Source organism: Trachypithecus francoisi, unplaced genomic scaffold, assembly GCF_009764315.1.
Source record: "Trachypithecus francoisi isolate TF-2019V2 unplaced genomic scaffold, Tfra_2.0 Lachesis_group16, whole genome shotgun sequence".
NCBI lineage: Eukaryota > Metazoa > Chordata > Mammalia > Primates > Cercopithecidae > Trachypithecus > Trachypithecus francoisi.
In genome coordinates, this window is record NW_022681461.1 from 69,526,727 (window position 1) to 69,553,449 (window position 26,723).

General features: G+C 43.3%; 1 protein-coding gene across 2 annotated transcripts in view; it reads right to left on the reverse strand.

Moving 5' to 3' along the window:
* PAPPA (pappalysin 1) overlaps positions 1 to 26,723 on the reverse strand; it is a 255,057-nt gene that overhangs the window by 53,235 nt on the left and 175,099 nt on the right. For both annotated transcript variants that reach the window (XR_004443585.1, XM_033237652.1), the window contains exons 11-15: positions 19,989 to 20,102; positions 18,880 to 19,015; positions 16,259 to 16,472; positions 6,370 to 6,538; positions 3,692 to 3,875 (exon numbers count right to left, since the gene is read on the reverse strand). Coding sequence is in view for 1 of the 2 variants with exons in the window: in XM_033237652.1 (XP_033093543.1) it covers positions 3,692 to 3,875; positions 6,370 to 6,538; positions 16,259 to 16,472; positions 18,880 to 19,015; positions 19,989 to 20,102 (817 nt within the window). In the remaining variant the exon portion in view is untranslated. The remainder of the gene's footprint in view (positions 1 to 3,691; positions 3,876 to 6,369; positions 6,539 to 16,258; positions 16,473 to 18,879; positions 19,016 to 19,988; positions 20,103 to 26,723) is intronic.

The window sequence follows — 26,723 nt, forward strand, 5'->3', positions numbered from 1 at the left end:
GAAGGTGCCAAGCACTATGAAGAAAAAGCAGGAAAAGGAAGAAAGGGGAGAAAGTACTTTGCAATTTTATATATGCTCCTCCACTTACTCCTTCTCATTTTTTTCATTTTTCTTCTTTGTTAGTATGATTCATCCGGTTAGCACTAGGCAGATTGGTGTCTGTAAGCCCCATAGGGGCTTCCACATTGATAAACTGTGAGACTGACAACTATAGATATTTTAACATCAAGTAAAAGAGTAAAGCGTGTGGAAAGGTGAGTCATTTGGTTTCCATAGAAGCATAGAGGCATCCAGAATACCAGGGTCTACAAACTTCTCTTTGCATTGCCCTTGCAATTGGGGCAGTCATTGCTTTCGGGTGCCCAGGTAAAGCACGAGGTTAGTGAGAAGAGGAGCTGTATAAAAAGTACAGGAAGCCCACCCTCTTCAAATTGCCCAAGAGAGATAACATATCTGTGGAAAAGGTGTTGGGACTCTAAAAAAGTACATTGTATTAGCTATGTATATTGTAAATCATGAAGTGAAAATCATGGTTCTTCTGTGACAGGAGAACATAAAGATTCCAAAATGCTAATCAAGAGAGAAAATGCAAACCAGAAATGTGCTTTCTTGAAGAGGGTGAATAGGAGTTAGCAGTGCACCACAGCTAAAGCAGGCACTGGTGATTCAGGACCATGGATATGTCCCCCCACCCCTGCAACAAACTCCAAGAGAGTTTTCAGCCGGGCAGTATTTCTGTGCGCCAGCTGTAGCCACTACCCTGCATCTACAATGTGGCTTTGAAGAAAGTAGGGTATGATACATGATGTGCTCTTCCTTTGTCTTCTTGGCACTGGCCTGTATACTGTGAAAGATGCTTACTGCACTGCCAACTCTCTGCCTGAGGCATGTTATACTGGTCATGGATGCTTACTCTGTCCATATGTAGGGCGAGTTTAAAGTACCAAGGAGTTAATGCCCCTGGAAGCACCACTAAACTAATGGTGGAGTTGTCGGATTCATGTGCCAGTTTCCAGAGCTGCAATAACTCTGAGGAATGTTCTCCACCGTCTCCCAGAGTTTCCCAGAGGGACTGAGCTCTAGTTGCCCACAGTGGCAACTGGCTTTAGAAGAGACCCTGTTGACTTTTGTCAGTTCCATGTCTTCTGCCCTCATTCCCCCACTGTATTTCCTGGGGGAACATGACTCAAGATATGAAGTGAAGGCATGTCTGAGCCTGAAATTCCTGGTAGAGGGTAATATCTCTTGGTAGAGGTGTTGATATTAGAGATTAGGTTCCATCAAGTTTTGGGACTCTGTAAGTTCACTCGTTCATCTTTTAATGCAGAGAAATACATCCTACTCAGCATTTCTACAAATGTGGCTAAGGAAATTCCAATCTCTAATGAGCATTAAAATAATTGTGAACTTGTAGCAGTGTCAGAAGAGAGGTACTTATTTTTACTACTTCATTTAAAAGATTACCCAGGAGATCGAGTCTCTTTTGGAGTGCCGTAAAGATTGAAATTAACATAGAACAGAACTCAAGGAGAGAAATTCAGACCTTCAATCTGGTATTCTAAGCACTTGCCTCATGGTGTTGGTACTTTCTAGATCCTAAGGCAAGGGCTGTATCTTGTACCTTCTTTACTCCCAGAGCCTAGCCTACTGCTGAGCACATAGCAGGTCCTCGGTATTCATTTGTTGAGTGCATAAAGTATGAATTTACCTGTAACCTTGAACAAATCACCAAACTTGTTTGTCCCTAAACCAAAGCCATCTCTGAGTTCTTGTCCATCTCTAGCATGTTAGAATGTGGAAGAATATTGGCCACTATATTGTTTGGAGGAAACAAAAATGCATTAGCTGGACTGTAATAAGGACAAGCACTCAATTGAGAGGCTACATTAGCCAAGGGCTGGTACGGGGAGATTGCAAGGAACAGGGGGGTTGACTTGGTAAGGGGTAGACTTTAACAGAAGTTACAGAGGAAGAAGACAGATTAAGAAGAACAAAAGGTACGAATAGAGGAGAGGGCCAGGTGGGGCAAAAACTGAGGGCAGAAAGGATTTCAAGCTGGTCATTATTATCATTATTATTTATTGACTGTTTAAAATTAGTGCTTTTACTCTTCACAATAGCAAAGACATGGAATCAACCTAAATGCCTATAAATGATAGACTGAATAAAGGAAATGTGGTACATATATACCATGAAATACTATGTGGCCATACAAAAGAATGAGATCATATCCTTTGCAGGAATGTGGATGAAGCTGGAGGCCATCATCCTTAGCAAATTAATGCAGGACCAAAAATCAAATACCACATCTTCTCACTTATAAGTGAGAGCTAAATAATGAGAACACATGGACACAAAGAGCAGAACAACCAACATTGGGGCCTATTCACAGGGAAGGGGGTGGGAGGAGGTAGAAGATCAGGAAAAATGGCTAAAGGGTATTAAGGCAGGCTTCATACCTGGGTGATAAAATAATCTGTACAATGAACCTCCATGACACAAATTTACCTATATAACAAACCTGCACATGCACTCCTGAACTTAAAATAAAAGTTTTTTTAAAAAAATTATTGTTCTTTTTGTTTAAACTATGTTATGATCAAAGGAAAAACAAAATGTAGAAAGGAGGAAAGGGAAGCAAGTAAAAGAAGGAAAGTTGACATTGATCACCTTTTTACCCCCTGGCTTGAGATGAGGGTAGGAGGGCAAATTAGGTGGCAATATTAAGTTCAAGAGAAAGGCAGCAGGACCTTTGCCCAGTCAAAGGAAAAGCAAAGTTGGGATCACCAACTACTAGAATGATGGTCCTCCTAAGGCCTTGTCTCCCCGGCCAGGTCACTCTTCCCCAATCACAGTTGGCAGCAGAAGGATATGCATCATTTTGATTAACAATTATTATTAGCCACAATGAGGGCTGTAATAATCAATGCTAATTTATGCACTTCCCTTTCCCAAAGGCCTCTGATTGATTGAGAGAAGTGTGATTTCCTAGTCTGAAGTTTTTAATACATTCCACATCTAATCCCAGCATTCTAGGACACCCAGGCCAGCTACTCACTTTTTTCTAAAATGTGATCTCTGGTATGCCAAAGTCTTATTCCCCTCAATAGCCCTGCTGCCTAGCTCAAGAGGATGCCAGATGCTTCCTGTCCATATCTGCTCTTCTCTGCCTAGCTGGCCCCTCTTGATAAGTAGTAGCCAGCATTGGAGAAAGACAGACCTGGGCTTCAATATGGTCCCCACCACTGATGGTGTAGCCTTAGGCAAGTTCCTTAAACCCTCTGAGGCTTGGTTTCCTCATCTGTGAAATGGGAATAATAGTAACACTTACTTCGTAAGGATTACTGGCCCTAATCATACGAGTGAATTCATTTCATCAGTCCCAAATGCAACTCTTTTTTCTTTTTCTCTCTTCCTTCTTCCCTCCCTCCTTCACTTTTATCCTCTCTTTCTTTTCTTTTTTGCAAGATTTCCAAGGTCTTGGAAAGGGCTTCACAGTCATAATTATCCGTACTCTCTTTTTCCTTTCTTATCTTCACAGCAGGGCAGTTTACATAAATACAATTGGTAGGAAGAAGTCAGGAGCACAGATAAAACCCCATCCCACTCTTGGTGTTTGAGAGCCAGAAAGAGAGCCTGGATGCTTCCCATAGACAGAGGAAGGCTGAGCTGGGGAAGGCATTCTTGATACCTTTCAATTGTGCAGGGTGACGGCACTGGAAGGAACACTGACTGCCAAAGGTGGTACCATCAGGGCAGGAGAAGGAGGCGGCGTAGACATGATGGTGGTCTGGGATGCTGCAGTCCACTGGCTCACAGGCCACCTGCTTATTCCACTTGCCCTCTGTACAAGTCACTGTGATGCTGGGTCCCATCTGAAAGGCAGAGGCGTGCATAGTGAGGAGTGGCAGACTGAGCCCTAGATGTGGAGAAATACCCTTCTTCCCAAGGTGACAGCTCAGAGTCTCGTCCAGGCACTAGGAGACCAATGCTTAGTGTTTAACGTTAGCTCACTTTTAATGATCCCAATAACTGCATGCCCTCATTCTCCCACTGTATTTCCTGGGGGAACATGACTCAAGATATGAAGTGAAGGCATGTCTGAGCCTGAAATTCCTGGTAGAGGGTAATATCTCTTGGTAGAGGTGTTGATATTAGAGATTAGGTTCCATCAAGTTTTGGGACTCTGTAAGTTCCCAAAACTGAATTAGATATTTCAGTTCTCAATTAAAGACACAGAGACTGAGACTCTGAGACATTACATGATCAGCCTTAAGTTAACCATCTGGAAAAAGGGTAAGTCAGACTTGAGTCCAAAGGCTATGCTCTTAACTGCTGTCTATAGAGTCTCCCAGATCACGATTTCCATTTCATTGATGAGAATCTTGAGGTTTTGAGACTTTACAGGGCCTGATGACTTCTTTCACAAAACAGACTGTGAAATACAGTTCAATGGTAGGATATCAAGTGTTGATTTTTGTGTCTTTTATTAGCTCTAGGGGAGTTACTAGGAAACTGTTGTAGTGCTTGGCACATAGTAGGCACTCTCCATGGCTATAGGAGACCTGGATGTTTTTCCTCCATGTTACTAGACCACAGGCAAGTTCCTTTCCTTACTTGAGTTCTCCCTTTGGCAAAATGGATGGATTGAACTCAAGAACTGCTCAAAGATCCACTCCTACTCTGAGATTTAGTGTCTCAATAGTCAAGAGAGAAAGGTACAAAGTCAGAAAAAGCCTAGGAAAAATGAAAGAGGAAATGGAGATTTGAACAGAACTACAAGATGGTGGAGATGGGCGGAGGGCAAGGCCATGCTACGGAGCCAAGGGATGGACAATCATTGCAGCCTGGAGGCTTTCATTCAGGGAGGAAGACACTAAATCCTAGAGACTGGAGATGCCAAATGTTGATCTGGGATTTTAAAAGCAAAGGACATTTTCCCTCTTAAGCACACATCAAAGGGATGTGTGCTTGAGTGAGGTCCCTCACTGCCAAAACAGTTTCACTGTTTCTACAGGAGTTCAGGCCTGCCAAGTCTGACACACAGAAGTAGGTGTCTCAGAAGAGCAAGTCCAGAAGTTCTGTACAAATAGGCATTCCCAGCAATAAGGAATGTGCCCTGTGTGCTTTCAGTTTGAAGGCAAAGTCCACTGGCCAGCCCTGGAAAATGCTACATTTAGTGACGGAAATCCTCAAATCCCAGGACAACCTGTCCCACTCCCCAATGCCCCACCTGGGACATTATAGCACCATCTTGCTGAAGCAACATTCTGTCACATCACTCCAAATCATTCACTACCATAATCTCATGCAGGACACGTCCTATCTTCCATGACTCCTTTGATGACTGTCTGAAGGGGTCTCCCTGCTACCAGTCTTACTGCTGAACTCCAAGCTACACCCACATAGAGTATCTAGAAGAGACTTTGTCACCAGGATCTGACCATGTCACTTCCTGCAACAGCTCCCTGTTGTCCTAAAGATCAACCCCACACTTCCTGACAAAACCGACAGGGCCCTGCACCAGTGGATTCAGCTGGCCCTTCCAGCCTCATTGCTTGGGTGAGTATAGAAAAAGAAGACAAACAAACAAATAAGCAAACAAACAATCTGTGGCATGTTTTTCTTTTCTCATCAATGTGCTTCCACATACTATCCATGCCTGTGCCTAGTGCATATATTTATATATTTCTTCGTTCTCCCCAACACATACCCCTTTGCTGATCTGTCTAGTTGCCTGTTTCCATGTCACTTTTCCCAGGCACCTCCCTTGAATCTCCCTGTACCTCCACAACACCCTACACTTCCCTTGACAGCATTTATCACACAGTGGGGTCATTATTAATGAGTTGTCTGACTTTTCCTCCACCACTAGGCATGAAGCTCCTTCAGAGGAGGGACTTGGTTTGTCTTAACGGCTTCCTCTTCTTTAGCACTTAGTATAGCATCCAATTTCCAGCGAACAGATGCTTTGTAATGAATTAGTGAATGAATGAACATCTCACTGACAGACGGCTCACCTCGTCCTAAAGCAGCCCATTCAATTATGTCAGAGTTCTGACTGTAAGATATTCATTCCAAAATACTCAGCCCCATGGTCTTGGAGATTTGCAACCTATACAAAAACACTGGCAAGTATTGTGTAGAACACTAGTCAGCACAGGAACCCCTTTTCTTAGAGATTCCAGACTGCTTGCTTGGTTAATTGATTCATTCACTCATTCATTTAATCAATAAGTATTTATTGAGCACCTACTGTGTGCCAGCACTATTTTAAGTGCTGCTGGGTATTTAGCAGAGAACATGTTCAACACCCAGTAAGCCTTCCCTGGGCTGCAGAGAGGCTCTGAGCTCAGCACCTGCACATACCTGGCTCTTGATCAGCTCATCATCCCGCTGTATCTGGAGCACATAGCCTGTCCGGCACCTCACAGTACACTGGGCGCCGTGGTAGCGGTCGCTGCTGGAGCAATTGAGAGAAGCATTCTCCACAGCCAGCTCTGGGCAGTCAGTGTTCTCACATGCGAAGTGCACACAGCTGGGGAGGAAAGAAACAAAAGGGGAAGAAGGCGTCTCCTCACAGGACAGCCACACTCAATTGGAAGATAAAGGCTAAGAGCCTCTTTCTCCAAGATCAGGGGGCTTGAGACTGTGGACAGAAAGAGGTGCTGGTTAGGGTAAAGATGACCCTAGAGGCAGTGAATAAAATTTCTCATTAAGAGCACAAGGTATGGCAACAGACAAACCAGAGTTCAAATCTTGCCACTTGAAAGCTTTGTACGTTATCAAGATTTAAATCTTGAATAGCCTCAGTTTTTCCATTTGTGAGAAGGGGATCATCATGATTACAGTGAATATTTATTGTATTTTTCTACCAGGCACCAGGTTGAGCAAAAACCCTTTTTTGTATTTTATGAGTACCCACTTACAAGGACCATTTTGAGAATTAAATCAGTTTAGAAAAAAATGTATAGCAGAACTCCTGGCATATGCTAAGCACTCAATAAGTGGTAGCTGGGCTGGGCACGGTGGCTTACCCCTGTAATCCCAGCACTTTGGGAGGCTGAGTTGGGTGGATCATGAGATCAGGAGTTTAGGGCCAGGCTGACCAACATGGTAAAACCCTGTCTCTACTAAGAAAAAAAAAAAAAAAATTAGCTGGGCATGGTGGCAGGCACCTGTAATCCCAGCTACTCAGGAGGCTGAGGCAGGAGAATAGCTTGAACTTGGGAGGCGGAGGTTGCAGTGAGCTGAGATTGCACCACTGCACTCTAGCCTGGGCAACAAGAGTGAAACTCCATCTCAAAATAAATAAATAAATAAATAAATAAATAAATAAATAAATAAATAAATGTGGTAGCTGATGTTATAAATACACCTATGCTCTATTACCTAGTTTGCAAGGTACATCACATCTCTGAGATTCAGTACACTCTCAAATTTGGCCAACCTCATACAGCCACGAGACTCAATGCAGATGATGGAGGTAGCAGTCTTTTATAAACTGTAAAGTAACTTACAAATTGTTAGTGGAGTCGTACGGAGACTATGACTTGCATCTTGCTGCAACTCTGAATTCTACCTTTCTGCCAGTCTGAATTCCACCCGTTCTTTAGGTCTAAGCATCATGCAAGTTTCCATAGGAAGCTTTCCCTTGTGTCCCTTGGCAAGCACCCTCATGGGTATTCTACCCTTCTTTCTCTGAGGCTGTTGCCTCACGTTTGATGTATTAAAAACTCAGTTCCTCAGTGACAGTGGAACATACCAGATTGCAGGCTAATCTTTAAGGATGCAAACAGAAACAGCATCAAATCCTCATTCTTGGATGATCACTCCCCTTGTATTATAGTTAGGCAAGCACTCAATAATATTAGTTACTATATGCTGATTGCTTATATGCGTGAGCTCACTCCATCCTTACAACCCTATGAGCTAAGTGTTACTCATTTTACAGTTGGATAAATTGGGGACTGGCAAGATTACGTTACTTGTTTAAGTGCTCATCCAGAGGGGTGACTCCAAAGGCCTTGTTGTTAACCTTGTCCCATGTTTCTGGAGTAGAATGTCCTTGAGGGCAGAGAAAATGCCTATTTCATCTTGGTGTACTTTGCAGTGCCAATAAAAATTCCTTGCAGATGTTTCCTAAATGGCAGGAAACCAATGGTGATGGTGCCTTGCAATAGCTCTTAAACACTTTAAAGAGGTTGATTCTGCCTAACACTAAAAGCTTCTAGGGGGCAGTTTTCTCTGACTTTTGGCTCTCTGACTGTGTCTACCCTCAACACCTGGCCTATCGTATGCCCAGATGGGTAGATTTGCATCCAGAACCTCAAGGCTTTTATGTTCCTGTTTTTATCTAGGAGACAGGGAGACATTTTGGCCAAACCAGTGTCAGAAAAGTTTTGCACTTTTTTGTTTGTTTGTTTGTTTTTGTTTTCTCTCAGTTTCACGATACCCAACTAAGGGTTTTACTGTGACCTATTCCTATTCTCTACCCTCTGCTCAAAAGCAGAGTGAGAAATAAAGTCTGGAGGCGGGGGGAGCTAAAAGCTTCCAAAACATATCACAAACCAATTTACTTTTTTAAATACCCAGAAAAAGACAGGCATTTAATTTAGGTCTCAGACCCTCACTGATGGAAGCTTTGCAGTTCTCCAATACTCTCCTTCTGAAATGCAGGGCAACTGGCATTAAGGAACACTTGTTGAGACAACTCCAATTCTCAGCCCTTTTTCTCAGTCCTGACAGCCTCAGCGTTGTACCATGTGGAGACCTCAAAGAGGCTGTAACTGTGGAGTCAACACAAGGGCTTTGACACCAAACAATGCATCTGTTCACATTGTGTAAGCACCAGGGGAAGGAACCACATGGTTCCAATTTAAATATATTTACTCTGTAAGCTACTAGCTCCCAAGCTGTTCTTCTGACCTGTACCTAGCAGTTTGGGCATTCTTACTCTGCACTCCCAGAAGGTACCCGGGCTCTTATGAAGACCCAGAGGGAAAGATGATTTTCTTCTTTAAGTTGCAGAGCCATTAAAGTATAAACAGTGCCTTCCCCAATTATTTTGTGCGCATTAAGTTCTACACAAGAAAATGAAAATCTGAAATGCTTCATTTTCTAGGGTAGAAGGAGCACAAGGTTTATCAATCAGGGAAATCTGGGCTCCAGCCCCTGCTCTGCCATTTAACAGTTGTTTGACTTTGGAAATTTATATAACATCCTGAGGCTCAGTTTCCTTATCTATAAAGTGGAAATAATAAAATAATTTATTTCTTAGGATTGTCAACAGGGTAAAACATCATCCACTGATTCATCTATTCAACAGACCTTCACTGTGGGCTTTACTGAGCACCAGACATTGTTCTATACATTGGGAATATAGTGGACAGAGGGGATAAACAAGATGCCTGCTATCTGTGTATTTCAGGAGGGAGGGTGTGTGCCAAAGAAAAGTAATAAATGAGATCATTTCAGATAATGATGCATGCAGTTAGGGCATTAAACCAAGGTGAAATTATAGAGAGTGACAGGTGGTGGAGAGGGGCAAGGCACTTTATAGAAGGATCCATGAGGAAGGGACATCTGAACTACTACCTGGATAAAATGAAGGGATAAGCCATACACAGGTTTGAGGCAGAGGCAGAACCAGGCAGAGGGAAGAGCAGGTACAGAATTCCAGCACAGGATGGAGCTTGGTGTGTTTGTAGACTAGAAAGGTCAATGTATGAGAAATGCTTTGAGGTCAGGTGTGGTGACTCACACCTGAAATCTCAGCACTTTGGGAGCTGAGGCAGATGGATCACTTGAGGTCAGGAGTTCAAGACCAGCCTGGCCACCATGGTGAATCCCTGTCTCTAGTAAAAATTTAAAAATTGGCTGGGAGTGGGTGGTGCACACCTATAATCCCAGCTCCTTGGGAGACTGAGGCACAAGAGTCACTTGAACCTGGAGGGCAGAGGTTGCAGTGAGACAAGATTACACCACTGTACTCCAGCCTGGGAAACAAAGTGAGACTGTGTATCAAAATAAATAAATAAATAACATTTAAAAAAAGAGAAAGTGAGAGAAATGCTGTTGGAACTATGGAGCTACTTGAGAAGATGAGTCTCTCTGTCTCTTTTTGCTACAATAGAAAAAACAGGCCAGGTGCGGTGGCTCATGCCTGTAATCCCAGCACTTTGGGAGGCCGAGGCAGGTGGATCACGAGGTCAGGAGATTGAAACCATCTTGGCTAACATGGTGAAACCCCGTCTTTACTAAAAATACAAAAATTTAGCCAGGTGTGGTGGCGGGTGCCTGTAGTCCTAGCTACTTGGGAGGCTGAGGCAGGAGAATGGCATGAACCTGGGAGGCAAAGCTCGCAGTGAGCCGAGATCACGCCACTGCACTCCAGCCTCGGCAATAGAGCGAGACTCTGTCTCAAAAAAAAAAAAAAAAAAAATAGTCCTTGGTTCCATGAATGACCTGACCAAAAGATCTCATGGTCAGATCAGTAGGGGTAGCACTGAGTTAATGAAATCAGTTAGTTTTCTTAGTTGCAGGACTTCTCGATAATTTGGATAACCCATTGAAAATTTCCAGAAGGGGCTAAGGTACACGTTATGTTTTAAACTCTGATCACATTTTTTTTTCATGGGACATTTCTTAGGACTACTGCCTTCCAGAATACACTTCAGGGATTGAGGCATCCTGCTTTTTCAGCACATCTGTCTGCACCTGGCCTGCAGGCTTGAAAACAGGAAGAAAAGGGATAAGGGAGGTAATATGTGTCAGGCATTGGCCACTCTGTTTCACCTACATCACCTTATTTGCATTCCACACAGCAACTCCTTGAGGTAGTGATATTATTCCCATTTTCAAGAACAGGAAACTAGGACTAAGAGTTTTAAATTGCTTGCCCAAGGGCACTCAGCTTGGACAGAATTCCAGTGGAGATCTGCCAGTCTGTCCCCTAAGTCCCTGCTCGTTTTTCTTTGCTATCCTGTTGGTTGGAAAAGATTGTGTGAACACACTGTCCAAAAATGATAAACATTACCCTGACTGACCCTCTCAAATAACTCTGTGATACAGCCCTGTCATTTCTGAAACACAAAAACAAAAAACAAAACAAGGAAAACAAAATAAAGAAAAGGCTCTGCTGCTTCATTAAAAAAAAAGAGAGAAGGATTTAATAACAGTGATGGGAAGTCAATAAAAATAACAAAAGAAGGAGAAAATGAAGACACGTCTCTGAAGGGAGAAAGGTGGCTGATTGGATGGACGAGTGGGAAAGGATGCAGGTAATTCTATAGATCAAATTCTCACACCTGGGCAAAAGTGGAGGTCCCTGGGGTGCAGAGCTAATCAGATACTTAAATAACTTTTTTTCTTTTCTTCTTATCTACAAGTTTAATGTATTTACCTATGGACTCAAGTTCCATATAGAGGTAAAACCATATCTGATCCAATAGCCAACCCCCCCACTGCTGTCTCCACTGTCAAAAAGAATGGACTCCAGTCATGCATAACAGAGGATACCCAGAGAGTTCTGGAACCCAGATAAAGCCAGAAGTTAAAGGGCTGACAAGGGTGCCTCTCCTGGTTCTGTTCCTCGACTCACGGTATAACTGCTGTGCCCTGCCACTTAGCTGCAATTATGCCATAGGGAAGCAGAGATAATAACAGAAAGACTGTTTATAAATCATTCTGGGTTGCTCAGATGGGGACAACAAAAAAGACACATGCTCCACATCGGGAAATGCAGGGAAAACTGTTCTTGGCATCAATTCTGCAAGTTCACTTAGGAAGTGAAACGGTGAAAGAGCTACTGTGCTAGGACCTCATTTTCTACCCAGAAATGAGGCTACTGGGGGAATGATCCTAAAAGATTCTTTACCCTGAACTTCCAGGAGCCAGTATTGTGGTGTGGTATGGAGGCAAGATTTTGAAGATTAGACGATGCAAGTTCAGTGGTCTGCAGGGTTCAGGTGAGCTGAGTGGGGTGTGTCGAGGAGAGGGTATGTGCCTGGTCAGAGAGCAGAGTGCTTTGCTCCAGTCGAAGGTTGCCTAGTGTGATGAAGGGCCTGATGTTTTCAAAGCTTCTCATTTCTTTAAAGAGGTCCAAGAAGAATTCTGGTTTTTAATATGAACTCTCCTGATATTTAAATGTTGGCAAGTAATTAAAGAAGATAACTAATAGAGGCCAAAGAGAGATTGTTTATGGACTAATATGGTCTATGGAACACTAGTCTTGAAATCTCTGATGGAGAGGAAAGATAACTGGATTCCTGAGAACTAGATTCCAATGCTGGTTTTCCTCCCAACTTGTTGGGTGATTTTAGGTGAGTCACTTCCCTTGATTAGACCTTAGATTTCTCATCCTCAAATGAGGGCACAGAACCAGGAAATCTTTGAGAGCCCTCCCCACCTTCAGGCCTCATGATTTTATGAGAACAAAAGAACAGAGATCTATAATTTCAGAGCCCTTTGAAATGAGAAAAATAGGAAAAAGTAGTCTTTGGTAATCTCAAGCATTGCCAAGGATATGGAGCAACTGGAACTCTGGTAGATCACTGATGGGGCTGTGAATTGGACAATATTTTGGAGAAGAGTCAGACAGTATTCAGCATAGTCAAAGACACACACATGCTTAGGCACAGCAGTTCCATTTGCAGTTATATTCCCCAGATGTGATTCCCAATCACTATGCTGAGAGGCACTGATTCCTTTGCGGATTGGGGAAGTTGAATGAGATTATGGCAGCGATCTGAGCAATCTGTGGTCTCTGGCCAAGAGCAGCTTCATTCTGTGTTCCAAATCCTACTTATGAATCCCTGTATCATTACCTAAAGGGATATTCCACACATGGGGTCTCATCAGGGCACAGACTCTAGAAATACTTGGCTCCAGTCTTTGGGCACCCCCACCCCCAACCAACAAACAACAGTCTAAGTTCTCCGTGGCTGAAAGTGTTAATCTAGCCATGTGAAGAATTTGTTTCCCCCCAAAATTGGCCTTCTAAAATTTAGCTCTCAACCAGAACTACCTCTATCTGAATGGACCAGCATGTAGAAATGGGGAAGAGTTTGAGATAAAGGAAGAAAGAGAATATGAAAAAGAGGTGAGAGGAGAAAGGAAGCATGAAAGGAAAGAAGAATAAATGGAGGGAGGAGGGAATGAAGTTACTTTTCTAAATTCATGGTCCATTCAATTTTATAATAAACTGTTCAATTTCTGTTAAGAACCACAAGGGTGGATGAACATGATATATGTGCATGTGTGTTTGTGTGTGTGTGAGAGACAAATACTGGAGCCTCAATATCACCACTGTAGTTTTTCTCATTAAAGAAGCCTATTAACCACCCCACACCCCACCACTAGGCTCCCCTCCTCACCTTTTCTCCTTTCCATAACTTGGTGTGAGGCTGAGATTTGACTAGAATTGCACAACTGGACCTCTCCTTTGAAAACGGATCCTGTTTTCTTGGGTCTCTGAATTTATACCAAGTACTGCAAAGAGACTGGAGACTCCTCAAGCTAGGGTAGAACACATTACCCAAACTGGTTTTGCTATAGGACTCCTCCCAAGGCAGCACAGTAGGCATCACACTGCTTTCAGGAGGAGAGACAGAAAGAGAGAGAGAAAGAGAGAGAGAAAGAAAGAGAGAGAGAGAGACAGAGAGGGAGAGAGAGATGGAGAGGTGGGAGAAAAGGGAGAGGAGAGAGAAAGAGAGATGCAGGGAGAAGAGGAAAGGTTGTGGGAGGGAGGACAAGAAGGGAAGAGGAGAAACAGTACTTTTCACTACCTGGGAAACAGCTGAGGGTAAAGTGGGATATTTCTCTTACAACCAGCTGAAATTTGTGCTATAAAAAGTGATGCTACTTATTTTGGTGTTTTGAGAATGAAGGAAAACATCCCATGGCTCTTTACAGTTGCTGCTTATTTTTCTTTCTTTTCCTCCCTTGTTTGTTTGTTTTAATGCATTTGCATGTTTGCAGAGTCCTATTTGTTTTGGTAAATGCCTCTTTAGCTCCCCATGAACAGCTGCTGTCCTTTCCCCACCGGGGCACTCAGGAGGAGGTGCTGCTGCCCTGCAGCCTCAGCCCTCAAGACTCAGCCTGTCATAGCCTGATCCAAGCTCAGGGACAAGTCAGCCAAAGACCTCAGAGCTGCAGCTCCATCGCCTTACTCACAGTTCCTCTGAATAAATGAGCACATGGGTCCACTTGTGAAAACTCCTCTTCTCTGATACTCGTGCCTTGCTGTGGTGGGTAGAGAATGGCTTTCGGGGACAGACAAAGCAGGATTTTGCCTCTTACTGCCTGGATGGTCATGACTCACTCGCTCTGTTTCTCTGAGCCATACCTCACAGAAGAGGTGCAATAACAAAATAAGATAATGTTCCCATCTATTAGGGGCTCAACAAGTGTTTGTCTCTTCCTGTCCTCTCTCATCTTTCTTTCCTAGTTGTTGGGAATCACACACTGTTAGAACTGGAAAGAACTGCAGAGAATCCATGCAATCCACCATCATCATTTTAAAGATGGGGAAACTGAGGCCCAGAGAAGGGGAATGACTAATCCAAGGTCACATAATTAGTCAGATATAGGGCAGCACTTTGCCCTCATTCAATGTTCCTCCTACAATCAAAGAACTAACAAATACATATCGATCGATATGTTTCAGTCGTTAAATATTTCCTACTGTTTACTTAGGGCACAGACACCATTCATCGAGAATTCAAACAAGTCAGTCCTGGCCTCGGTCAACTTATGGATGGTCAGGAAGGCTGGTTAAAAATGGGAAAGTGTTGTGGAAAAGGTCTAATGGATTTCCATTGACATGGTTTCCCCAGGCTCTGAGAATTAGCTTATTTTTATAGGGTCTGGAAAACAAGGGATAAAAACATCCTCTTAGAGTAAAATAAGACAATGAATTATATTTAAGAAGCTCTTGCTTCTGAAAGATTGCGACAGACTTTGCACAACAGAAGCTAGAGACAGTGGGTGCTAAACAATGTGGATTTTGCAACCACCTTTTGTGTCCTCTGTGGTAACAGGGGCGTGGGAAAGGCTGGTTGTCCCCCTCTTCTCTTTTCTTTTCTTACCCCCCAAGTATACAGGGCAAGGCTGACCCAACTTTCAGAGAGCCTCGCTCTTGCAGAGCCTACAAAAATCACAACTCTCTCTTCTTCTGGATCTCATGAAACAAATCTGAGAGACGCTGTGCTCTCTGCACAAGTTGTCTCCTTTCTGGGCCCTGTGATTCTACATAGCAACACAGAAGTTTGGACATGTCAGATGCATGAGATAATCTCTGAAGCTTTTTCCAGCTCCAACTTTAAGAACTTTACACAAAATTCTGTGCACAGAAGCAGCACCATCATCATCAAAAGGTGGTTATAAATATTCTTTTTTAATACGTTATGTTTACATAGTGCCTAACAGTTTGAAGGAACATTTTTATCTATAGTGCAACATTTAACCCTCACAATCACCCTGTGGAATAGATTTCATCTGCTTATTCCAAAATAGAAAACTATGACTCAGAAAACTGAAGTGTCTTGCCCAAGAACACACATTCAAGAAGTGGCAATGTGGAGGTTCAAACCCAAGTAAGAGTATTCCCAAAACTCGTATTCTTTTCAGGAAAGTCCACTCCCTTGTAGCTCCCAACTAGGTGCATTAATAGATGCCAGCTCAAAAGCACTGAGGGAGTGATGTCATGCAGTTGAAAGACAGGCTCTTAGACCACTCGTGACGTCATAGGAGCTAGGCTTGTGGAAGACAGAGATTTCACCTATCCCTGAAACACACGGTGAACTAGGATGATGCGAATACCAGTCTCACTCTATCTCCCTTGGTTAGGAAGGTGATGCCTCCTGCCTATGCCACCTAGGAAGCAGAATATCCCAGTATTTCAGAGATAAAAGAGAGCTAATCCTCTTTTCGTTCAGATGAGGACCTTGAGGCTCAGAGAAGGAAACTGATGTTTCCAGGGTCACCCTGCAAGCTATTGTCAATTCTGCCGCTGCAAGCCAGGTGAAGGAGGTTCTTTCTTCACCACACAACCCTGCTTCCCTCAATTGTCCTAGGAATTCAGAGACTCATGGGCCTCTCAAGCCCAAAGGCAGAGCCGGCCAGAGGCCAGAGGATGGATAGAGAAGGGAGAAATGCACAGACCTTTTACAGCCACACAAATGGCTACCCAGCTTCAAAATCACACTGTCTCCACTCGGCTACAAGTGGCCCAGGGCGAGTGTGCCGGGTCCCTTACCTCTGCTCGGCAGGGCTGTAGGTCTCCCCTCTCTGGCAGCTGCTCAGGGTGACAGGGTCAAAGTTGTCGAAGGAGCGGAGGGCCACCCCCGAGATGGCGACCAGGGGCGAACTGAAGCTCACACGTACCGCCTGGCTGTGGTAGAAGGGCTGGCTGAGGTCATGGACCACAGAGATAATCAGGGGATTGTTCCTGCAGCTCAGGACATGGAGGCCTGTCAGGGGAGACAGAGGGGCCGAGGGGCCAGGCTCATTACTCAAGGCCAGTCACGCCCTCCCCAACGGGCCCTTCCCGAAGCCCCCAGACCCTTTCATGTCACTGCACAAAAGCACCATTGGGCGGCCGGTGAGGATTTTGAGTCTGATTGAAAGTTTCTTTGTCTGCCTTTTTTTCCTTGGTTCCAAATCTTTCCAATCCCCCTGCCTCCCTGCCCCCTAAGCTTCCCCTTCACCTACTGCCCAAAGTCCCTCTCCCTCCCCCAAATGGCCACCCCTCAGCCAAGCATCCCAGGCCCTCACCTCCCTCCCACATTGCTATAGGGCTTGTTGGTCTGAGTTGCTGGGTTTCAGGCTGCCTGCCTGGTCAGTTGGAAAAGTGATGGAAATAATTCATAGCAACAGGCACTTCCCAGGGTAAAAAGCCCACTCTCATAAGTAATCTGTGAACCTGGGAGCAGCCCTGAGAGGAAAGGACCTCTTGCTTAGTCTGCAGAAGAGGTTGAGAATCGTGGGCAGGGGTGGTTTTCCAGAGGAACACAGCCCAGGCATGGCTAAAACTCTAAGGAGAATCCAAGCTTGCCTCACTCAAGAGTCCTCAGTTTTGTTTTGTATTTTTTTAATGCAGGCAGCAGGTTCCCATTCTCCAAGAAGGAAGGGAGAGGGCCAGGGAGAAAAGATACACAAGGGACAGAAGGAAAGGAAGGCTGTGGCAAGATATACTTGGCAAAACGGAAGCTGGCTTTGGTGTTGGGCGGACCTGAGTTTAAATGATGGTGTAGCCCCTTCCTAATAATGGGACTCCAGAAAGCCTCTAAAACTCAGTTTTCACATCCAAAAAATGGTACAATCCTAACCATATCCTGGCAGGCTTGCTATGTAAGGAGAAGTCTCCCGTGTGGAAGCCTGAAGCAGGTGCCCTTCTCAGTTCCAGAGGTGGAGCTGCCTCTGAGAATCCTGGGATGCCGTGGACTGAGGAAGATGGGGATGGTGGGGGTGGAGGGGAAAATCAGAAAGGCCTCAGGCGTCAGTAGCAGGATCCAAAGAGCTTCTGTGGAACCAGACTTTTCCCCACTCTGCTGAAAAACCTCTCCTCAGAGCCCTGGGCTATGCAACAACAACTACGAAAATATTTGTTTCTCACTTAGGGAAATTTCCCAGGAATCCTGCTAAGTCCAGAGGGGTTTTCTTTCTCTTCCTTATTCATAGGTTCCCCTTGCCTTTAAAAGTAACTAAATAAATAAGCATAAAAACAAAACAAGAAAACCTTCCCTGATCCCTTGGCTTTTATCTGACCCTGAAATGACCCCTTCCTGCTTGCTTCATACAGGTCTTTGAAAGGCATTCTCTGCAGAATGGTCTGGGCACAGCTTTGAAGTCCAGGCTTCAGTACTGGCCAAGAATTCCAAATGCTTGGAGTAGCCAGGCTGCCCAAAGCTCTCCAGGGTAGACTGGAAGTGTGAAGGTGTCATAGGAAATTCGTAGCGACAATAGGAATTTTTTAGGTTCTGATCTTGTGCTAGGCATGGTTACAGTAGTGTCAAATCATAGCACACTCTGACTCTAAGGTGGATATCATTGTCTTTGCTGTGTATATGAAGCAAGTGAGCCTCTAAGTAACGTGCTGTGAGGGCAGGAAGATTGCTCACCTTCTCAAGGTGAGTGAGTGGTGGGGACAGGATCCAAACCTCAGCTGTCAGCTCTGGATTCAGGCTCTCTTCTCTGAACCTTGGTACATGTGGGTATGCAAAGGGGTGGTACAAGTGGCAAGTCCAGCCCTTGTCCTCCCCCTTGGCCCTGCACTTAGGCAGGCCCTCCCCTTAGGCAGGCCCTCCCATGGTAGAACCTGACTCCTCAACTGCCTCCCTACTCCTACAATATTCCTATTCCTATTCCCATTGGAAACTTCTCCAGAGGTTGTATTGGTGATACAGTCCCCACTTGGGGTGGAGGGTCATGAACACTCACGCTTATAGGGTAAAAGGCAATAGGCTATGACACTGAAAATCTAACTAGTAATTCCTGACCTGCCGTGTGACTTGGGGTCTCTCAGTGCCTCTCTTTGGGTCTCAGGTGGTGACATGTACAATGGGGAAATGGCTCTTACTCAGTCTCCCTCCTTCTTGGGGTCTTTGGGGAATAATATGGGATGTCTGAGGTTAAAGGGGGCTGGCAGAAGGGAATGCTTGGCCATTGACTCCTTATCCCTGTATCTGCCAGATCTAGATTTCTCTGGATACATCACCACATCTTGATTTGAGGGCAACCAGAATGCCAAATAGAAAATAAGCAAGAAAGGGGAGACAGGAAGGAAGAGCTCATTCTAAGCTGATCCTCACAACTTGTCATGGTGCAGAGGTGGAAGCAGGTACCGAGAGCAAGCCAAGCCCAGGAGAGCATGCTTACCTAGATCGTGGCTCTGATCTTTGGTATCAAGCAGCTGCACACTGATGGTCTCCTGTTTTTGGTCCCCATAATATGTCCCATCCGTCACCAGGTGGACAATGACAGCTGCGGCAACCATTGGCTGAGAAAAGTACGCCTGAAATTGCAAAGACATAGGAGGGTAACATGTGTACTCAGTCCTGTGGTGGGAGGCAGCCACATTGGGGTGCATTTGAGGAGAAACTTCCTTTTTAAGAACTGGGCTACTACTCATCAGGGGTCCAAGGTGGGAAGGGGGACAGTGAAACCTAACAGTGAAGCGCACAGGCTCTGAGATCAGAAACCCAATTTCAATATTTGCTCTGCTCTGCTCCTACTTAGCTGTGTGACAGTGAGTGAATGGCTGGGCCACTCTGGGTCTAAGTTCCATCATTTCTAAATGGTGGATTAAAAAAAACCCAACAGGTACATCATAGGCTTGTTGTGAGGTTCTACTAACATAATGAGATAATGAGAGTAAAGTGTGTAGCAAAGGTCCCGGTCCACACCAAAACCCACAAAACAACGGTAAATACTATTATCTTTCACTTCTCCGTGTCAACCTCTGCACTTGGTTTTGAGGAGAGAAAGCTAAAGAAGATATGGCCCTTGCATTTTTGGGAATTCAAAGTAGGTCAGTGACACACAAGCCAAAATGCAATAATATCCACAATCCTTAGCCAGAAAGAAAGACCAGACAGCTCTGTAATACCATGTGATGAGTGCCTTCCTACAAGTGACCAAACGTGTGCAGGACAAGAAGAGAGATAATGGTCACTTCTTTCTCTGGTGATCAGTAAAAGGTTCAAGGAGGAAAGATAATTTTAAAAGATCTTGAACAATGAATAGGAGGTTCCAGGCAGACAAGATGTATCCCAAACTCTTTGCTAAAAGAAGAGCTCAGTGGGGGCATTCCATGAGCAATTAGGATTCCATTTCAGGAAGCATCACACTGCTAAGTGTTTTGTTCCCTGTTCTTACAATTAACACCCTCAGCAGGTAGACAACCCATCTTCAGAAAGGGTCATGGGAGTCAGTGTTTTCTGTGGCTCGCTGCTGGAGATTCCAAAGCTCTCAGAGCTTCAGCTTACCCGGAGCCAAAAAGTGGTTTGAGCCAGCTGGGAATATGGGTAGCTGATGGTGCAAGGGTACCAGGCGTGCTGGGAAATGCCTTCACTGAGATCTATCACCTTGGTTCGACACACCTGGAAAAATATAAAAAAAAAAAAATCATGTTTTAGAGAGTGTCAGAAGTTCAACTAAATTCAATTTTACAAACCTTTACTGTTCACCTATTTTGCTCTTGGCACCACAGGTGAAAACAAGGATGAAAAGACCAGAATCTGGTCCAGGAACTCACATTCTAATGCAGAAGAGGTAATCCTCAACACTTTTAAGGATATAATAGATAACGTATTTTGATGGTAGAGATGACAGAGATATTCTCACAGAGACAAATCCTGGAGGAGATGATATTTGAGTTGGGCCTGGAAGAGTAGGGCAGTGATAAGAGGAAGGGCATTGCAGGCGGAGGGAACAGAAGCAAGGCTCAGAGGAAAGCAGAAACCCAGAATGCTTAGGTTGTGATAAAATGCCTGTTACTACTGAGGCTGAGGGACAGTGGCAGAAAAGGTGGGTTGAATAATTAGATCTCATAGAATCTTGAATGTCAAGCAGATGATTTTAGAAGAAATCTGTAAATTGCGCTCCAAGTGATATTACAACAGAGAAAAGACTGTGAAAACATTAGCATTTGCTTCTCTATCAACAAAGAAAATCAGTTCCATCACTTTATACACACACACACACCCCTACACACACACATACACACACACACACATAAATTCATTCTCAATGATAGATAATACCAAACAGTATTAAAAGAAATAGGAAACATTTATAGACAAGCAGGATTCTTCAAACTTAGGAGTTTCTTGCATATTCAAATGTCACTTTGTTTACTGATTCATTCATTCATTCGAATGATATTTATTGAGTAACTATTGCTTGTCAAACACTCTGGGACAAAATGATAAAAAAAGACAGATGCTGAAGAGCTTAGAGCAGGCAATGTGTGCAGATATTAGTCAAGTAAGTACAAATACATATATAAATATAAACAGAAAACAGTGTAATGAGGGAAAGAGGATAGGAACAGCTGAGCTGTCCTTGACATTGGTGAGGCCTTTGGTAGAAGGTCATCCCAAACTGACACTTCTCCTCTGGTCTCTAATGTGGCTCGTCTCTCAAAATTCCCTGTGAATTTAGTCCTGTCATTTCATGTCTTCTCAGTGCATTCTACTCATCTGAAAAGTACGTCTGACCTGGAGAGCCCTGAGGATCTCATATGCTATTGAAAAAAAGTGATATATCCTCAACAAGATCAAACAAACATAAACACCTAAAACAAGCAAAATCAAAAGTCAAATGGAAAAGTATACACAAGGATTAAGAATCTCCATTTCTACAATAAATATAGTAGGAAAAGATTGGAAATAGTTTATATATGTTCTGTTGGTGGAGAAGTGTATAAAATATGAAATATTCACATGACAGAATTCTATTATGACAAAGGAACAGTAAGAGAAATAAACTAGATTCATATACAAGGATGATATAAAAATATTTTAATGCTTGGCTCAGTGTGGTCTCTAGTCAAATGAAAAGGAAGCCCTAACGGTAAGCTCATAGCCATCAACATGGAGAGATCGCAAAACGTAACATTGAGCGGAAAAAAAGAAACAAGGTGCAAATGGATAAGTACATCATGACGTCATTTATAAAAATAACACAAAGCAAAACTATATATTGCCCAGCGATTCATGCGAATTAAAAATAGAGTAGAGAAGTATACATCAAATTCAGGGTGGTAGTTGTCTCTATGTATCAAGGAAGGGAATGACATTGGGAGTCAGGAAAAAAAGGGACCTCAATCTTATTTGTGGTGTGTTATTTTTCTTACAGAAAGAGACATGAAGCAAATATGAAAAAGTTTGCACAGTTGTCAACTTCAGGTGGTCCATAAACCTGTTATACATAGGTGGTTTTGGTTTACATCATCCTATGTAATTTTATAAATTAAAAAAAAATCCAAACTGTTAGCTTAGAAAGCCATTGAAAATAGATATAAAACCATCAACATCAGTTTTCCTAACAATGTGTTCAGTACAGTGGGCTCCAATGACCTGGACCAGGTCTGAATTTTCTACGATAGCCCATCCTTCTTACTCTTGGCACCATCTTGCTGAGAATCCCATCTATATTCTATGCTATGTGCCATCCTGGGAATCCCATCTATAAATCTGTGCAAACTCAAATGTCTCTCTTTCCATTACTTCTTGCAATGGTTCTGGCTTCAAAGAGGTCTTGGAAAATGCCAAGTCTCAATTATCTTTGTAATAAGTAGACACTAATCGAAGCACATGGTTGCATTATAATCTGCAGTTGCAAGCATTAGTACTTTTATTTTTAAATAAACCTTTTGTTGAAGTAATTTCATATTTATAGTAAAGTTGCAAGTATAATACAGATAATACAGATAACCAAAATGTGGTGTGCAATTGTGAACAAGTTGTCTTGTCTTTTGGCCCTTAGTTTACCTTGCACATCTGAATGCTGGGTTATACAACAGGTTTTCATGTGTCTTCCATGGATTCCTTGGATTCCATGAAGAAGTTGGCCAGGGGATCATGAAGTAGAGAAGATCTATTTAGTTTCCACTCTACTATTTCAAACAGAGCATCTCCACTCACCTGTTTTATATATCAAGCTGCCTTATAATATTTCATTTAAGAAAAGAGTTTCATTGCTTTAAATACATCAAAAAGTATTGAAATGTGTTAGCTGCCAAAGTTCCCCTCACCCTGGCCCTAGAAATTGATGGGTTCTGAGAGCACAATATTAATTCTCTGAATATCACTGGTAACTTCTTGAGAAGAAACATGCTATGAATCAACTATCCCATTGCCTAGGAATTAGGTGATGGCTTCAGTTATTCAAATCTCTAGAAGCCTCACACTGAGGAGGCTAAGGGTAGAACACAGCCACTTAAATGGGCTGGAAGACGTTTTTAAGTTTATTTATTTTTCTCAAAAACAACTGGGATCGGGTTTAGGCAGATCTGCCAGTGGATTGTGTTACACTTTACAACAGTGCAAGACTTTGCATAAACTATCTATGGAATTTGAAATCCAGGCCAGCAATTCGACATGTATCATTTCGGAATTCTTTCCCTTGTGTTCTTAGCTGTCTGTCTCCCAGCAGAGCTTGGTGAAGCACATCTCTGAAGGCTGGATTGGGGGTGGGTCTTATCTCTGCATCTGAAACATTCATGGCTACAGGAGTCTTTGATATGAACAAAGCCCTCTTATTGCTTAAATACTATTTCCTCTTGTCAGTTCTATTAGCACTAGACAGGGTTTTAGAGGAATATACTGGCGTTATTTTATTCTTCTGCTTTCCTATTTTGTTTTGTGTTTGTTTCAAGTTGGCTGCAATCCTGACCAAGGACAGTCAAAGCAGATCAGAGAAGAATGAACAAATCCAGCTGAAATGTTGCCCAAAGCCCTAGTTGATCTACAAAATCATCTATGTTCCTGGGGAAGTGGAGGGAGGCTGGAGAGGAAGAGAGAGGCAAACCCTTACAAGCCTCTTGCTTTCATAGACATTGAGTGAATCTGCTCATTCAGCAGTCATTTACTGAGGGCATATGGCATGCCAGGCTTCAGATAACTGCAAACAAAAGAGCCTTGCCATGACACAGAGTTGGTCACTAAGGACACAAGTGTGATCTCCAAGGTGACTGATTTTATGGGGATGCTCTGTTTTCATCCACCCGTGTTTTTTTGTTTTTTGTTTTTCACTTTCCAAAAAGGCAAATCCAACTCCATAAAGCATTGCTGAATAATGTTGACTTTACTGAATGTTTTGGGAGGAGACATGCAGGAGAGTTACACCACACATTCTAGGGGCCTCTTTAGCTCTCCTTACCATCACCCCTAAGCTCCTCTTCACTTATCATCTCCCTTCCTCCAGTTTCTTCAGTGACACTGGCTCCAGTGACATTCCCAATCTTTCTCATCCTTTTCCCCCTTCCCAATCTGCACATTTCTTATACCCCATGCAGAGCCATACTCCATCCTTCCAGTGATGCTGAGGTTCTTCCCAGCCTTCCAGCCCTAGAGATGTCAGGAAGTAACACAGTAACCTTTTTTCCCCTCTCTGCCATGCTGGTGTGAACAAGACCTGCTCCCTCCTTTCACATTGTTTCCTGTCTCGTGGAACACATCAAGAGTGCTCTAGAAACACTGGCAACCTCTAGGCTTTCGGTTTTAGGGAAATGGAAAAGGAGATAAGGAGAGATTCTATGGAGCTGAAACCTGTTTTTCTGTCCTGCCCAGTCCCATGTTTATTGCAGTATTATTCATGATAGCCAAGATGTGGTAACAACCTACATATCCATCAACAGAAGAATGGATAAAGAATACGTGATATATACATACAATGGAATATTACTTGACCTTAAAAAAGGAAAGTCTGCAATCTGCAATAAGAGGAATGAATTTTGAGGACATTATGCTAAGTTAAATAAGCCAGACATGGAAAACAAATACTGCATTAACTCACTTAATATGAAGTGTCTAAAATAATCACATTCATAGAACCAAAGATGAAATGAATGGTGGTTGCTAGGGGATGGGGAAGGAAAAAGTGATCAGTGACTAATCAATAGGCATAAGGTTTCAGTTAAGCAAGATGAATAATTTCTGGGACTCTGCTCTAAAACATTGTTCCTATAGTGAACAATACTGTACCGTACACTTAAAAATTTGTTAAGAGGGTAGATCTCCTGGTGTGCTCTTCCCATAATAAAAAATAAATAATTATTACTTTGAATAACTAAAATGTTGATATTCAATGTTGATCCACTGGCCTGAAAGTATTTGACTCTTTGAACCCCTGGTACAGGTTTAATGGTGTCTACACTGGCAGAAAACCTGCTTGCTTCTTTTCTCATCCTGGGCAATCTAGCAGGTCCCTCCAAGCAGCTTCCCCAGCCCTTATTCTGAGAAAATAGTTGGTCCCTGGGGTAGCTTCAGGTCACAGCTTTGTTGTCCTGGGACAACAATAAATAATTACATTTATTAATGTATAAATACATTAAATATTTTTACATAAAATATTTTATTACATAAAATAAGTGAAGGGAAAAATAAACTGATATAGCAGTGCTAGGCAAAGAGCAGATGTGGCTGGGCTGACAAGCACCCTCACTTAGGGCCTCTCAGGTTGGAGGAGGGATGACATAGCCTCTTGATTACTTCATGGACATACAGCTCATTTCCATTATAGAAAGCCTATGTACCATGGGACAGTCCTCTCCAACAGTCAGAGAGAGAGAGAGACTCCTGGCTCCACTTTCTCCTACTGTTTCTTCTAAGTAGCAATGTCTATAAGCTTTCTTATTTTAAAGTTAGATGGGACTAGAATAGGTTATCTGTTGAGACCATTCCCCTTTGCAGTGGTCAAGGGAGGGGAGGTACCTTGCACAGTAATATATAGCCAATATGGAGCAACATATTTATGAAAAAGCAAAATTTTCTGTCTCCCAGAAATAGTGCACTTTTCTCACTTATGTTCTGTACCTTATTGATCCTATTTTTGCCATGTAGAAACATCTCCAGTGACATTTATACCTCTTCCCCCAAGAAATCATGGCAGAAATGACAGACAGCAATTCTAGTGCCCAACACCATTCTCTTCTCCAAGATACCCAGCCCTGTGTCTTTTATGGAAGCTGGGCAGATGACTGCTTCTCACCCTCATCCTAGCACCTGGAGGAACTGAAAGGCAAGTGACCCCTTTTCCACTTGGCCTTGAGGGAGGGCCACTCATTTTAGCAGAATCCCTTAGACTCTCCATTATCTGCAGAGATAATCTGTGTTTCCTTCAAATACCATCCATGGACAGTAGAAGACCTGGCTTAATTCCAGCTCTGTCACCAATTAACTGGACATTTCTCTCACTCTCCAATTCCCCCTCTGCAATTGTACTGAATGGTTGCACTCAATGACCTTTAAGGGCCCCAGGAGCTTAAGGACACCCACAGTCATAACATCCACCAAGGGTTTCATAGTCACAATATTGTTTAACCCTGATAGTCTGGGAGATTAGAGCCACTGCATTTTCTCTGGTGAGAAAACGAGGCTCAGAGGCTTTGAAAACCCTTTCAAGGTCCTATATTCCAGTTGTATATCACAACTGGGAGTTGACTGATCTCTAGAATTCCATGTTCTGTATACTTAATTACAAAGCAACACAATTGCTACTTGGACTCAACTGAAACCTCCGCTTCCTCTGGTGGAGAAAGGGCACCAAAGACCAGTCTTTTTGCTTCTGGTCCCACCACATTCATTCATAAAAGTGCTCCCCATAATTAACTTTCCAAAGGGGAAAAACTAACCATACCACCCTGCTACTTATCCACCCACCACGCTGCCCACGATCCACAGGATGGAACCTTCCCTTGACACAGCTTACAAAGGCTTTCAGGAGCTGGTTTCAGCAGCTTCCACCAATTTCACTGCTCTCTGTGCTCCCTTCCCTGGCATCTATACAGTGATGTCTCCTTCAAGCTGGACAACTCTTTCTCCCACATGTTGTAGACTCCCCCTCCATGATGCTGGAGCCCAGAACCCCCACCCCGACCACTGCTGCACTGCCCATTTTGTGAAATACTACACGCATTTCAAAGCCACTCTCAAATATCATCCCTCCTCTGAAAGCCTTTACTCACTCCCCAGGCAGAATTAATTGGTCTTTTTTAT